The 14,648-nt window shown below is 46.9% G+C and overlaps 1 protein-coding gene across 1 annotated transcript in view; it reads right to left on the bottom strand.

Annotated features, from left to right (window-relative positions):
• CTIF (cap binding complex dependent translation initiation factor) overlaps positions 1–10,098 on the bottom strand; it is a 118,795-nt gene extending 108,697 nt beyond the window's left edge. The window contains 3 exon segments of the mRNA XM_018078816.3: positions 6,490–6,573; positions 9,918–10,073; positions 10,075–10,098. Coding sequence (XP_017934305.1) covers positions 6,490–6,573; positions 9,918–10,073; positions 10,075–10,098 — 264 coding nt within the window.
• Between the last annotated feature and the right edge of the window lie 4,550 nt (positions 10,099–14,648).

Below are 14,648 nucleotides of genomic sequence, written 5' to 3' on the forward strand. Positions count from 1 at the left end.
AGCCTAACAACAGTCCCATCACTGCACCTACAAGGATCTCCCCAGATCAAGCCGTGGGGTGTCCTTCAAATGACTCTTAAACTTTGGTCTGAATCCTGGTCAGAACAGAAGACAGCTATCATGTAAAAGGTTCTTTCTGGGGCGTTTCTGCAGCAGAGGTTTTCACACACCCACTTTGTGCTCCTGCCAAATCTTCCAGTTATGCAGAATTTTTACACCAGCCTTCAAGCACCCCTCTGCTCTTCTGGACTTGCTCAAGAACAACCACTTTAACTTTTCTACAGGAAATCAATGATTTAATTATTTGAATAACTTAAAACGCATCTTTTAGGAAAAAACCCACTAAGGTTACTTTAAACATTTTAGCAGGCAAAAATTTCCATCTTCTTTCTTCTCAGTGCATTGCACAAAGCTATAAGAACATTAGAAAGCTTACTCTTATAAAGATATCATGCAGAAGACAACCGTTTTGGCTCTCCTCCTTCCCTCCCCAGGCCCATGCCCACCTTCTCCAGCTCTCTCCAGTCTGGTACAGTTTCTGATCACTGCTTTGGCAAAGACACATGAGAAGGGACAGCAAACATCACTTGGAGCTCTTCTTTTTACTGAAATAAGGTTTTATCTATAACTGTGCCACAATACAGGACCAAAGGACCTGATGGGTTTGGAAGTTGGATGTTAAGCCTACAAGATCTTTCTGGACTACTCAGGGAAGTGCCAAGCCAAGTGTGGTTGTGTTCTTTCAGACAACATCAGAGATGTGCTAGCCAAGGATGTGCTAGATAGCTCATTTACACACCAGGGCAAAGATGAGGAACACTGAGGCACTTAGAATGGCACTGAGAACTCCAGATGTGCTATGGAAACCCATCTGCCCCAGCCTCAAAGGAAATGGCTCATGTCACCCTTTCCCTGCCACGAGCTTCAGCACTTACTGACCTATTCATCCAAATCTGGAAGGATGGAGGTCTCAAAGGCAAATCAGCTACTGCAAGTTTCACAAAAGTAGTGTGTGGGAAGCTCTCCCTTCAGCGGGCAGACAGGTATCACCCTGTCCATCCTACACAAATGGAAAACGACATGTCCTCCCAAGTGAGTCACTAGTGACACCAGGCCTAGAAGACACCTTCCTCCATCCCTGGAAAGCAGCAACACTTCTCCTAAATCAGGCAGCAAAGCAGTGATGCTTTTCTCTCCCAGACCTTCATACACCCAAACAGGTGTCAGTTGCCTGTGGGGTGGTGCTGCTCCATGAGGTGCATCCCAAACAAAAGTCCCAGAGAAAGTCAAACCCACACATTAGCTAAAGGACTTGATTTCTTTCTCGGGAGTCCTCTTCAACTGTAATTGAGCAGGGCTCCATTCAGTACAGGGAGGGAACATCACCCAGCAATTACAGGCAGAAAACCACTAAGCAACTGGTTTTTTCAGAGCTGCTCTTTGATCATGAGCAGGTCACCCCACTCAGGGCTTTAATTTCTTCCTCCATCAGGTAGGGATACACCAACATGTATTGTCTGACAAAGCCAGTGTATGCCTTTTGCTTTCCCTTTTTCTTTTTGGAAACAACTCAACAGCAACTGCAGCATCTGCCAGCACCCACCTGTCCCAACAGGCCTTCAGTGTGGTGGCCAACCTCAAGCAAATTCATTGTACAGACTTGCTCTGGGCTATGATACGAGCATGTCAATGAGATGGAAAACCCCAAACTGCCCCCGGGATCATCCCTCTCGAGTTTTGTTTCAGATCTAGACCCAAGGATGGGCAACTCAAGTCAGACACAGGCTGCCTACCAGCAGGGGGAAATGAATTACATCTTTGTTCACAGAGGTCCTGCCAGCCCACTCACTTTCCAGAGCTGGTCTGGTTAGCCAAGGATTTGGGGCATTACACGCTGCCTGCTGATGTCAGTGGATTTAAGCCAGCAAGACAACTTCCCTGCTGACTTCAGAAGTTTATGTGACAGCAGATCTCGTCACAGGAGCCTCAGTCCAACTCTGGACCTAGTGAGGGGGCACCCATCCAAGACCACGATTCCTCGCCACCTGCCTCTGCAGCATCCATCAGGGAGGATTTCCTGGTGTTTGAATCCAGGAAGTCAAGCAGCACTAATGCCTGCTAAAAAAAAAATAAAAATTCTCTGGAATTGCAAGAGAAATTTGCACGGATAATTTGGTTTTTCCACTCTCCATAAAACTAAGTTACACTGTGCCTTGAAAACTGCTGTTTCCCAAGAGACAACCTTCACACATCCCCCCCACACCTACTATTGCCTTTGCTTTGGCAACATAGGAGCTTTTTCATGTAGCCATGACTACATGCCTAGGGCATGGAGAGACAGGACCTTCAAGATATCTCATTGCAATCCCTTCCACGGGCAGGGTCACCTCCCACTGTCCCAGGTTGCTCCAAGCCTTGTCCAACCTGGCCTTGGACACTTCCAGGGATCCAGGGGCAGCCACAGCTTCTCTGGGTAACCTGTGCCAGGGCCTCTCCACCCTCACAGCCAAGAATTTCTTCCTAATATCCAACCTAACTCCTCCCTCTCTCAGTGAGAAGCCAAACCCCCTTATCCTGTTACTCCAGGCCCTTGTCAGAAACCTTATGATAGCGCAGCCCTTGGGATGCTCATGATTCCAGCCAGCTAATCAACTTCAATCAAGGCCCAAGAGTGGAAACCCACAACCTCATCCTGCCACCAGAGTGCTTCTGTTTCTACTGGTTTAATATTCCTATTAAATGGCAAACCAAGTCATCTCCTCCACCACCAGCTCCTCAGGGAGGACAGAAGAAGTGTGCTACGAGCAAGGTGTAGGATAATCCCCATGTGATCCACACACTCTGCCTGCTCCTCTGCTCCACAGCGGACTGGCAACATGACCATCAACTGGAGAAGCCTCTGAGGTCCCAAATCATGCACTGAGTCCCCACTGCCCTTGGTGGGACATGGACACACAGGCAAACAAGCAGCAGAATAAAAGCCAGTCCCATTTACTGCCAACAACACAGGTTTTTTCTTGGTGATGGTGGGTGACAGCCACTGTGGGGGAAGGGATGGGCTTGGCCAGGAAGAAGGATTTGCAGCTCTCCCTCTCCCACCGCCTGGAGAAATGGGACAAACCCGCAGAGTTGCCCTGTTTTTTCTTAATGACCTTTACACAAGGGGAGCCTGGGATGGAGCTGCTGCCAGGCCTTTCATGTACCAAGAGCTCTGCTGGCTCCTGAAATACGTACCATAGCAGAAGTCTTTTACTTAATGAATTGCTCTCAGAAATATATCAAAGAGCTTCCTACTTGCCACAGCCTCACAAGGGGAATGCAAATAAAGTATTATATAAAATCTTCCCACTGGGTCTTTTTGGGGGGGAAAAAAAAATCCAAACATAAAAGGATTTAAAATGGTTCCATTACCTAAACTTTCCTCATTTGTAGAGGGAATAAGGTGCTCAGACAACATCTGAAGTAGCTCGATGGAGTGGTCTCCACCCTAGAGGCTCACACAGAGTGAGACTCAGCAGAGCTTCTGGGGAGTATCACTCAAACACAGCAGGGGTTACAGATGAGCTGAACGTAATTGTGAGACCAGGATGTTCTCAGCACACCAGGAGTCCACAAAATAAATCTCAGGACATTCCCCCATGAGCAGACCATCTTCTCACAGCCACCTGCCCAGAGGACTGGAAAGACCAGAGTAAAAGGTTTTCCAGGGGGGGTTTTCTCCATTTTTAAGCCACTGTTTAGTTGCCAGACTATGGGAACTGACATCCATATAGTCTCCCACAGCTGCTAACAGATGTCTCACCAAGTAGTGCAAGAGCAGGACGAGTCTGGGATGCTCTTTCCCAGACATACCCAACGACATCAGAAAAACAGCAATTTAGGAATATCCTGGACTTCAAGCTGCACCAAGATACCTAATTTTAATCCCTATTATTCAGAAATCACTCTCAGCCCCACATTTATACAACAACCAGTAGATGCTTATATACAGACATTCTAAATATAAATGTCTATACAAATACAGTACACAACTATACACACTAAAAAAAAAATCTTCCTTTTGTTTGTCTTAACCTTGCTGGATCCTACAGACGAGAATTTCAAAGGTATCGGGTACTTAGGGATGTATAGGGGGATTTTCAGGCATTGCTTCTCTCTAGGCTCCCCTATAACCTTTAGGAAGCCAATTACTTTTGAAAATGCAGCCCTGGACTACTCTGCCTTCACAGAAAATGAACCTGATGCTGCATATATTTCCAGGACTAACCTAGATTTCCATACAAATGCCCTTTCTGATGGCCAGGTTAGAACCACGTGAGGCATATCACGGTCACCGACACATAACCCACATTTCCACAGTAGCTGAAGCCAGCAGAAATCTCACATCCAAGTATTTTTCAACTAAGACCAGCAATGCAGAAATATCAGCTGGAAAAACAATAGGAAAATTAGGAATTCAGTTTTCTGTCCAAACCCCTCGAAATCCATAAAAAACCGTAACAAAAAAACCCCACCCCCTACATCCATTGGGAAATAATTAGTCAGCTTCTTCCTTAGGAGGTTTGAAGAGTGACTGATAATTTTCATTCAAGACAAACACCTTATTAATGATTGATTTTTTTTTTTAAACGTTGAAAGCTACTAGCAAAAACTCAACAGCCAGAAATGGTAATAAACTGCACCTGGTCCTCACCAGCAGCATTTCACTCATATATCAGTAGCAGCAAGAGAAACGCTTGCTGGACAGAAGAACAATAGCTTCCAGCTCCTCTTTGGTGCCAAGGAAAATTTGTTACTCACAGTTAAAGGAAGCCAAACATGGAGAAAGATAATTACTAGCTCTGCTGCAGGCTGGGAGACAGCCCAAACACCGGGTAAACAGCTTCGGCATCAGCAAATGGTATTTGCGTGTGGAAAAGAAGCTCCGTGTTGGTGCAGATCAAATAGGTTTAATTCCCAGGAAAAAAAAAAAATCCAGCAAGAAAACCCCCCAAAACCCACGTAAGTTGAAACAAAAGAGCCCATAGCACCAGGCAGATGGAAGATGCCAGAGAAGTATCACTCGTGCACGACTCCTGCATCCTCCTGCGGTACCCACACCAACAGAACCCATGGGTGAAGAACCAGGATTGGATTCTTCCCCAGGGAAAGCACGTGGTCCTGCCAACACCCCAAGCCACCCAAGGAGGCTCGATGGACAAGGCCAACCTCCCAGCTGAGTATCAAGCATCTGTCTGCAACGCTGGGAGGGAGCCTGGATGAGGTTCTGCTGCTGAATATTTCGGAGCAGATCAAAGCTATAGCAAATTAAATCCACAGTTCCATCTAGCACCTTCAGAGGCTCACCTGAAGCAGTGTCTCCATTCAGCACAACCTTACTACACAAGATCCTGTCTTTGTTGGGTGCAGGTGTTGGTATAGATGCTCCCAGCATCCCTGCATCCAGGCCTGTTGCAGGGAGGGGATGCATGAGCCCCCATCCCAAATCCAAGGAGTTCCAGCATGGCTCAATGTGTGAAGAAACTGTGCCCAAAATGAGAGTTGTGACACACACTGCTCAGACAGGCACAGCCTCTTGTACACCCTGCAAGGGGCTCCCAGGTTCCTTCTCATGGATCCCACCTATGGGGATGAACCTGAAGGACACCAAGCAGGGCAAGAACACAAAACCCACCAGCTTGAAGCCCCTTCTCCAGGTGGGACATCCATCAACCAGGGTAACTGGAAATGCTGTTTTGCCCTTCCTGAGATACCTGGGTCTCATATCTCCTCGGGCAAACGCTGCTCTCACAGAGCTGATGGTCTCATGGTGACACTGCAGCTCCTCAGCCAGGTGACAGTGGTCAAACACATGCCTCTACCCCCCCCAACCCTTTCCCACATGGGTGCTCACATAGAGGAGGGACAGTCACCTCCAGCAGTGCCTGGTAAATACTCTTCACTGGTGTTTACACCACATACAACCACCAAAAACCAACTCATGCCTGGCTTCTGTTACTGCACGCCCAACACAGCCTCTCAGCACATGCAGTTCTGCTTCTTCTCCCAGTTCACCCTCTCAGCTATTTAATCCTCTTCCCTGTAACACCATCCTTGTGCTGCAGCACATAACCAAGACATCCAGTTACACAGAGATCCCTCGCTCCAGCTATATCTCATAATTCCAAGTGAGCTCTGATGCTTCAAATCCATCCCTCACACAGGTGGCAACAAGAAGCTCTTCAGGAATAAATGGGAGACTCTCTATTTTTTCCTCTTTACTGCAGAGCAATAAGCTCCTGGTCAAAGCATCCATCCACACATTAGGATGTCGCCCACCTCCCATGGTTTTGGCAGGAATGAGGTTTCAGATGCCAAGCAGAGGGACACGTCTCCCCTTCCATGGGAGAGGGAAAGCTGGCAGCACAGCCAGGCCCCGTGCTGCACGACGAGGCAGTGCAGAAATAAAAGAGAAGGTCTGGGGAGGAAAGAACTAAACACAAGCCCTACCTGGTTGTGTTCGTGGGACGACGAGCCCTTCCCTCGGGATGGGGAACAGCTGCCATCGAGCTGCTCGCTACAATCCGCCGTCCACTGCAAAAGGGATAAAAAAGGGGATTGTGTAAAATAATAGCCAGGCTGGGGAAAACTGCTGTGTCAGTCCAGAGTGCACAGAAACCACCGTGCAGCCGCGGGCATCGCTGTACGCCCGTGGCACCCCCTCCTTTTTGAGGATGATCCCAAAGGCTTTGGCTTGGAAACGCTCCACCCGGCACCAGCAAATAGAGGGAAGATACAGGAAAAATCGTAGGGAAGCACCTGAAATGATGCTTTGCAATAAAACCCATCCCAGACGCTTCCTTGCAGACTCAGACAGTGTTTGGAATCTCAGGTGGTACACACCAGGGAGGCTTGACTTAATCGCTCTTTTCCATGGAGGTCTTCCATGGGAAGTTGGGAAATTTCTGCTTTTCCTAACTCTGTTTGCTTCAGGGACAGACATGAGCCCTGAGCTGTCAAAACCCTGTGCTTTTATTTTTAAACAAAACAGAAAATGAGGCTCGAAGCAGTAGGTTTGGCCATTGCCATATGTGGCCACAGAGGATCACGAGCTGCTTAGGCCAGCTTCCCCCAAGGTTTGACAGTAAGGTGCCTCCAACAGAATAATTGAATTTGGGATCATTTGTTAGGCTTTGGTTTCTTTTTTCCCCTCAAAAGAAATGAAGGGCAGCATCATAGTGGGGGAAAAAAAATTAAAGAAAGGGAAACTTTCACTTGACAAACATGAGAGATGCTGCTTAATCCTAAAGATAAACAAAATTGAGACTGACCAGCCCCATTTCTGAGGTCCTTCTTGGCTGCTCCATAAGACACTCAGCACTTGGCACCATCACCAAGGGCAATGCTCCAAGAAAATGGAAGTCAATTCCACACGAACCTGAGAGCTCCATGACAGGTATGGATGGATGAAGCCACAAAATAAGTCACCACTAGAACTGCCCATGATTCCTGCCCTTATCAGAGAGTCTGTTCTAGATCACAGATGGAGGGACCTCAGTCTCCCCTCATTAAAGAGCTGCCCATCAGTCTCCTGACACCTCTGATGACCCAACTGGGGAGGTTCATGGTGCCATCACTCTTGAGAGCCTCCTGCTAGACCTGTGCCTATCTCCTTTAATAATTTTGAGTGCCACCACACGCCTCTCTCGAGGTACAGCTCACTCATTATTATGTCCACAACCAAAATAAAACTGTATTTTCTCCCTGACTCTCCTCTTTTCCCTAGTGGGAGCGAGGTTGAAAACATCCACACTTTGTGATTCTCTAAACTGGTGATGGGTTCAGCTCCCCCCTGGGAGTGGTGTGAAGGATGAAGCACTGCAGAGTGTGCCTCCCCTTCCCTCCCCCAGCACAGAGAGCAGTTGTCCATGGATGTGGTACCATCCGAGCAACTCTCACACACGGGTGAATGGATTTATCCTCTCTCAGGCAGGGAAAACATTATTGCAGCCATAAGGAAACAAACGACAGAGAGATTAAGTAACTTGCCCAACATTAAAGATTTAGTTGCTGGCAGATCCTTGCAGCTAAAACCAAATTTCTTGGTCTCAGTCCAGTGCCTTTCCCCTAAACCCATCCTTCTTCCTCTAGCTCTCATTAAGAGGGAACATGCCACCTTCTATCAGGACAGTTTCCACTAGGATTACTCCAGCCAGCTGCAGGATATGTGTGTGTTTATTCCTTGCTTTGCTAAGTAGTGATCAGGAAGAGAAAATCGGGAATAGAAATTCCTGATTATTTCCTATACAAATTTGGGATACAAGGTGGTAAAAATAAAAATCTTTGAGAGACAAGAGATAATTCCTTAATGCATCCATTGAGACATGGCTTGATAAATGCAGGTGACTTATGTAAAAGCCCATCCTCACTTTCTGTCTGATATACAGCCCCAAAAATATGAAATATCACATTTTGATGAAGCTTCACATACAAATCTTAATTAAACTCCTACACCAATGGTCTGGGGTACAATCACATTTGGCTGCTTCATTTGAGGTGCCTCTAAAAGTGGTTTAATTAAGAGGTTCCACGTTCAGATCTTTCATTATTATGAATTTTTCTTTTAAAGTAAAACCTAACCATCTTGAAAGGGAACACTCTCAGAACTGACATTAGAAGCCCAGCACCTCCTTTTTTTTTCAGTGCAGGCCAGGAAGGAAAGCTAAAATCCCATTACCACAAATGGAAGATGGATTTGGTTGTTGCAATCAAGGATCTTAATGCAAAAATTGTACATGGGCTGCCACAAGAATTAGCAATTTTTGTCCTCAAGATGCAGAGGGAGCCCAGGCTTATTGGCAGAGCTGTGGACAGGCTGGAAGAGGTTGTAAAACTTTGTCTATTAAATTAGTTCTAATTCACAACTTTTTCCAATCTTGACATGCTAATAAGCAGCACTTGCCTGTTGGACATGAAGCCCCTCCAAAGTGTCACTTCAAACACAGACATTTTCCAGCCTTGGGTTAAAAAAAATGCACTATGAAGTACTACTTTAGATCACTAGATTCTTAAATTTATTTTCTCACACTTTCAGCAGCTTCAATCCTCGAATTGTAAAAGACCTCTTCAGCAAAATCTATTCTTGAAAAGGTTCCTTTGATTGGCAGTTTCTTTACACTGAGATAATACAAACCAGGTCCAGAGCTGTGGGTCAGACCCTCAGCTCCAGCTGAGCACAGCCCAGACAAATCAGAGAAATGCTGCTGATATCAGACAAAGATGGGATCCTTCATGTGGAATCATGGAATGGTTTGGGTTGGAAGGGACACTAAAGGCCATCATTCCACCCCCTCTGCCTTGGGCAGGGACACCTTCCACTAGACCAGGTTGCTCCAAGCCCCATCTAACCTTGCCTTGGACACTTCCAGGGACGCACCTTTGAGATCCAGAAAACCCAAAACCCAGCATCGGGAGACCACTAAGATCCTGAAAACCCAAAACCCAGCATCAGGAGACCGCTACCAACTGGATGGAGACCTCATATATACATATATGTAAGTAAATATATATACACACACACACACACACACACATATATATAAGTAAATATATATATACACACATACACAAACACACACACATACATATACATATATGTATATTTTTATATATATTCACGCATATATATGTGTGTATATATACATGTGTATATATATATACATACATATATCTATATCTATATGTATCTATCTATCTATATACACACCTATATCTGCACCTATATTTGTACCTGTATCTATCTATCTCCATAAATACCACCAGACCAGCAAGCTGCCCCGCGTCTGGCGTTCCATCCTACTCTCCTTCACGTACAAAGCTCCTTCAGCCGTGACACACATCCCCACGCCAAGCCACAAGCCCCACAGCCCCTCTCCCACCTGTGAGACGTGGGACTGTGTCTTCTCGCTCTCGCCATCCCCCTCCGTTTTGTCCGTCAGCAGCCCCTGGACCTGGTACTCCAGGACGTAGCTGTCGATGAAGCGCTCCAGCTCCTCGATCTCCTGGGAGCGGCTGCTCCCTGCCTCCGAGGAGGCTTGATGCCACCGACGAGTTCTCCATCCCTTCAAAAAGGGAGTTCACCACCAAGAACGGAGCGTGGCCTGGAAAAGGCGAAAATGAAAAAAAAAAAAGGTAAGGAGAATATTTCCCAGTAATCACAAGAAAAGTTAAAAAAAAAAAACCAACACCCAAACAACAGCCAAAGCCTGTTTCGGTTACCACAGGAAAGGATATTTTTTTTTTTTTTTGCTGTACATCTGCATTTATCATAATCCTAGGTGGTCGAATTTAGAGTTTCCAGGCGTGCAAAAAAAAAAAGGTTCCGTTTCTGTAATATTCCTACATTTGAGGACGACTAACGTATTTCCTGCCTTCCTTCTTAAAAAACACACTGCTGAAAACCACCAGACACATGCACGAAGGAAAACCAACACTAAAATGCTTAATTTAATAAGTCCACATTTAATATCCTGGATAAGGGTGAGAAGCCGTGAATGACGGAGGAGGGGCAGGAAGAAGATGATAACTGAAAAGCTTCTCTAGGACTGTGTCAGTAAATTATGCTGACTCGGTGGTGTGACTGCAAATGGTCCAGCAGGGAGGTGAAACAGAGAGCACAACAGAATTTATTTTTAAAACCCCTCACTGCAGGAGAGTGGCTCTACAGAAGACATAGGGCCTTTACGATGCTCTTGTCCTCTCCCTGTTTCTCCAGGGCTCAGTGCCAATCACACAGGAAAGAAAAGAAACCACCAGCTCCTGGACCTGTGCCGGGCATGTTGCTGATCTCTGCTCTCTGTAACCAGTGACAGGACTCAAGGGAATGACCTGAGGTTGTGCCAGAGCAGGCTCAGGTTGGATCTCAGGAAAAGGTTCTTCCCCCAGAGGGTGGTTGGGCACTGAACAGGCTCCCCAGGGCAGTGGGCGCAGCACCAAGGCTGACAGAGCTCAGGGAGTGTTTGGACAATGCTCTCAGACACAGGGTGGGATTGTTGAGGTTGTCCTGTGCAGGGCCAGGAGTTGGACTGGATGATCCCTGTGGGTCCTTTCCAACTCAGGATGTTCTGTGATTCTATGTCTGGAAAGAACTAAGCTTTGGATGAATGTCTTGTGGTAAGACTCATATTCCTCCTTCCCTGCAGCGGGGAGGGAGAAGACACAGAGCTCCCCAGGACACAGCAACTTCATCCCTCACCCTCTTCTTCACCAGGAGCTGGTATTTACAGTCTGCTTTGAGACAAGTATAATATTACTAAGCAAATTCAGAGTGAGCCACATGCCATCCAGAAGGGAAGGGGGGGAAAAAAAGTAAATCTGCTCCCAGCTCATGTAATTTCCAGCTCCTGAACTATTTTCTCATCTGTCACTTCTGAACAATTGTGGCTTCATTTGGAAACTGCCAAGAACGAGCAGTTCTGGCCTAAGGATTTCTTCTTCTCAAGGAATTATTCCCAAATGTGCCCAGACTGTCAAAAAGGCTCATTATGTAGATCAATATCACACATTAGCTCCTGAACAAAAATCATGTGGCGCATTAAAAAGGAGAAAGAAAAAAGAAATAAGTCAAGAAATAAAAAAGGAGGAGCCCCAGAGAGTGTGGAGCCCTGGAGGAGGGCATGCTTCTACCCTTTTTGCTAATTAGTGACAATTACCAAATGGAAGGAACAAACTATGAAAGTGCTAAAGAAAGAGTTGGGAGAATAGGAGGCTCCCATGAGTGATGGCATGAGAAATGACCACATGAGGTAGAGGACAGGTGGCATCATGGCATCACTTGGGATGGTGCAAGCAGGGTCAAAGGTTATCCCTGCATCCCCTGGGGCCACACAATACAAAGCCTGAAGTTGTTTTGCCTATTTTAAATTTTTTTTGAAGGTGACACTGGAGGAAATCCAGCCCTGGGGATGCTCCCCCTTGAACACCCACGATAAAGCACAAAGTAGAGGAAGGGCTAACGCATGCCTCCAGTTTTGGGGTGCTCACTGCTGTGTCCAACCAACATTTTGTGATTAGCAACGGCAGAGACGGTGAACTGAAAGGGAGTGGGTTTGTCAGAAGTCACCAGGTACAACAAAACAGCACAAACCACATATTTGAGATATTTATGGATCTCTAGTAGGAAACTCTGAGACCAAGTCATCTTGCAACACCATCACATCTCTCTAAAGAAAACCATCATTTATCAGGAAGGAAACTCCTCTAGCTCTAAGGGTCGTGAGTTACCACCTACACCTGAGACAGGATCATCACTGTACACAAAGATCCCTTGGTGCAGGTGTCCAGGCATGGACAGTGAGGTGGTTGTCATCTAATCCTTACAATAAGAAAAAAACACAGTCACAGCCTGTAATCATTTTTACGTGTTTAGTCTGCACCAAGCTGTTGTGAATTCTGCAATGACACAGAGATCGACATCCCGATGTGCCGGTGCCACTGCCAATATGCACTGTCAGCCAACCCCTTTCTCACCCATTTCAGATTTAGAGTTTTACCAGTTTGCATGCAGCTGCCCTCTCCAATGCCACCAGCCTGCCCAGGGATGTCCCAGAGCTCAGACAAGCACTGTTTTGGCCACCATCCTCTGGAAGCTTTTTCAGGTGTCACCCACTGAATTCTGGGCTCTGCCTAAATCTACCAAGTGTGAGATGCGTGTCTGTAAAAATCATTTGAGAAAACCCAACCAAGACGATCAAAGATTTACAGAGGCCCATTTTCTGGGTCCTACGGGATGATTCCTCTTTGAAGCTGCCTGGCCCTTTCAAAGGAACACCTTTGGAAGCCCTTCCTCCTTGGCAGGAGGTATCTTGGGAAGGGAAGCATCCACCAAGATCCAGACCAATTCAAGTCCACCTGCAAAGGTTTACTCTCCCCATTAACACTAAACCTTCTCTCCCATTTAAAAAATCAACCCTCTCCACCCCAGTTTCCTGACATGAGAGCTGTATGGTCTCCTGTTCTTCTGGTGCCATGAGTCAGGAAACCTCTGTGCCCAAAAGCAGGTTTCCCCTCTTGCCTCACCCTCAAAACATGTACAAAAAAAAGAGCTTTTGAAAGAAAAACTCAAACCCACATTTGAGCACCAAGGCAGTTGGTATCTTCCCACATGGAACAAAGAAACGTTCTTGAGAGCTCTTCATGGAGTGGTAACCCCTTGGATCTGTGTTGGCTTAGCACTAAGGATTCCCAGATCCCAGATACATTCCTTAATGATAATTAATAGAGATCAACATCAAATTTCCATTTGATGGGGCTTGGAGCAACCTGGTCTAGTGGAAGGTGTCCCTGCCCATGGCAGAGGGTTAGAACTAGATGACCTTGAAGGTCCCTTCCAACTCAAACCATTCTAGGATCCCATGATTCTATGGGGCCCATGCTGTGCTCATTATTATGACCATTAAAGGAGGAATCATCAGCAGAAGTAGTCAATAGATGTGCAAACTGCTTATTATAACTTAGTAATTATCAGCATTACTGTAATGTATAATTATTATTAATAGCTGTTATTAAGAGTGATCTAAATGGGGTTCTTGCTCTAGCAGGATTGTACAGTTTTTATGGCAACTATACAGCTTTACCCTTCATCAGCAAATAATAAGAACAAGCACTTTTTTATGACATTTTAGGTCCATCCCCTTTCTCCCAAAGGTTGCTTTGGGCTTGTTGGACTTGTGGAAACAAGTGGTGAGTCTGATACATGAAGAGCAGCAATGGAGAAGTAACCAACCCATTTGGGGCATTCTCATAGAATCACAGAAATGATTAGTCTGGAAAAGCCTTCCAAGACCACGGAGTCCAACCATTCCCCAGCACTGCCAAGGCCACCACTGACCCATGTCCCCAAGTGCCATGTCCACATGGCTTTTAAATCCCTCCAGGGATGGGAACTCCACCACTGCCCTGGGTAGCCCCTTCCAATGCCTGAACATTAGGTCAAGAAACTTTCCCTATTAGGTCAAGAAACTTTCCCTAATATCCCATCTAAACCTCCCCTGGCACAACTTGAGGCCGTTTCCTCTCATCCTGTCCCTTGTTCCACGGCAGCAGAGCCCTATCCCCCCTGGCTCCCCCCTCCTGTCAGGGAGTTGCAGAGCCAGAAGGTCCCCCCTGAGCCTCCTTTTCCCCAGGATGAGCCCCCCCAGCTCCCTCAGCCCCTCCTGCTGCTCCAGACCCTTCCCCAGCTCCGTTCCCTTCCCTGCACACGCTCCAGCCCCTCAGTGTCTCTCTTGTCTGAGGGCCCAGAACTGCCCCAGCACTGGAGGTGCCTCAGCAGTGCCAGCACAGGGAGGGCACTGCCCTGGCCCTGCTGCCACACCACGGCTGGGACAGCCCCGGGGCCATTGGCCTCTTGCCCCCTGGGCACACCTGGGCTCGTGTCCAGCCACTGCCACCAGCACCCACAGGGCCTTTCCCAGTTTTCCAACCCCTCTGTCCCAGCCTGGAGCTGCAGGGGGTTGGTGTGACCCAAGTACAAGACAGCTCTTGCTCCAATTCAGCAAGACAAACCAACATTAGGACCTGCTATCTGGACAACAACTGCAAACCTTGCTCCTGCCCAGGGTCCAACATGGTTGATCATCAGCAAAGGAAACTAAAGAAAGGGATTGCTTTTG

Source organism: Manacus vitellinus, unplaced genomic scaffold (genome assembly GCF_001715985.3).
Source record: "Manacus vitellinus isolate BGI_N305 unplaced genomic scaffold, ASM171598v3 scaffold_42_pilon, whole genome shotgun sequence".
Lineage (NCBI taxonomy): Eukaryota > Metazoa > Chordata > Aves > Passeriformes > Pipridae > Manacus > Manacus vitellinus.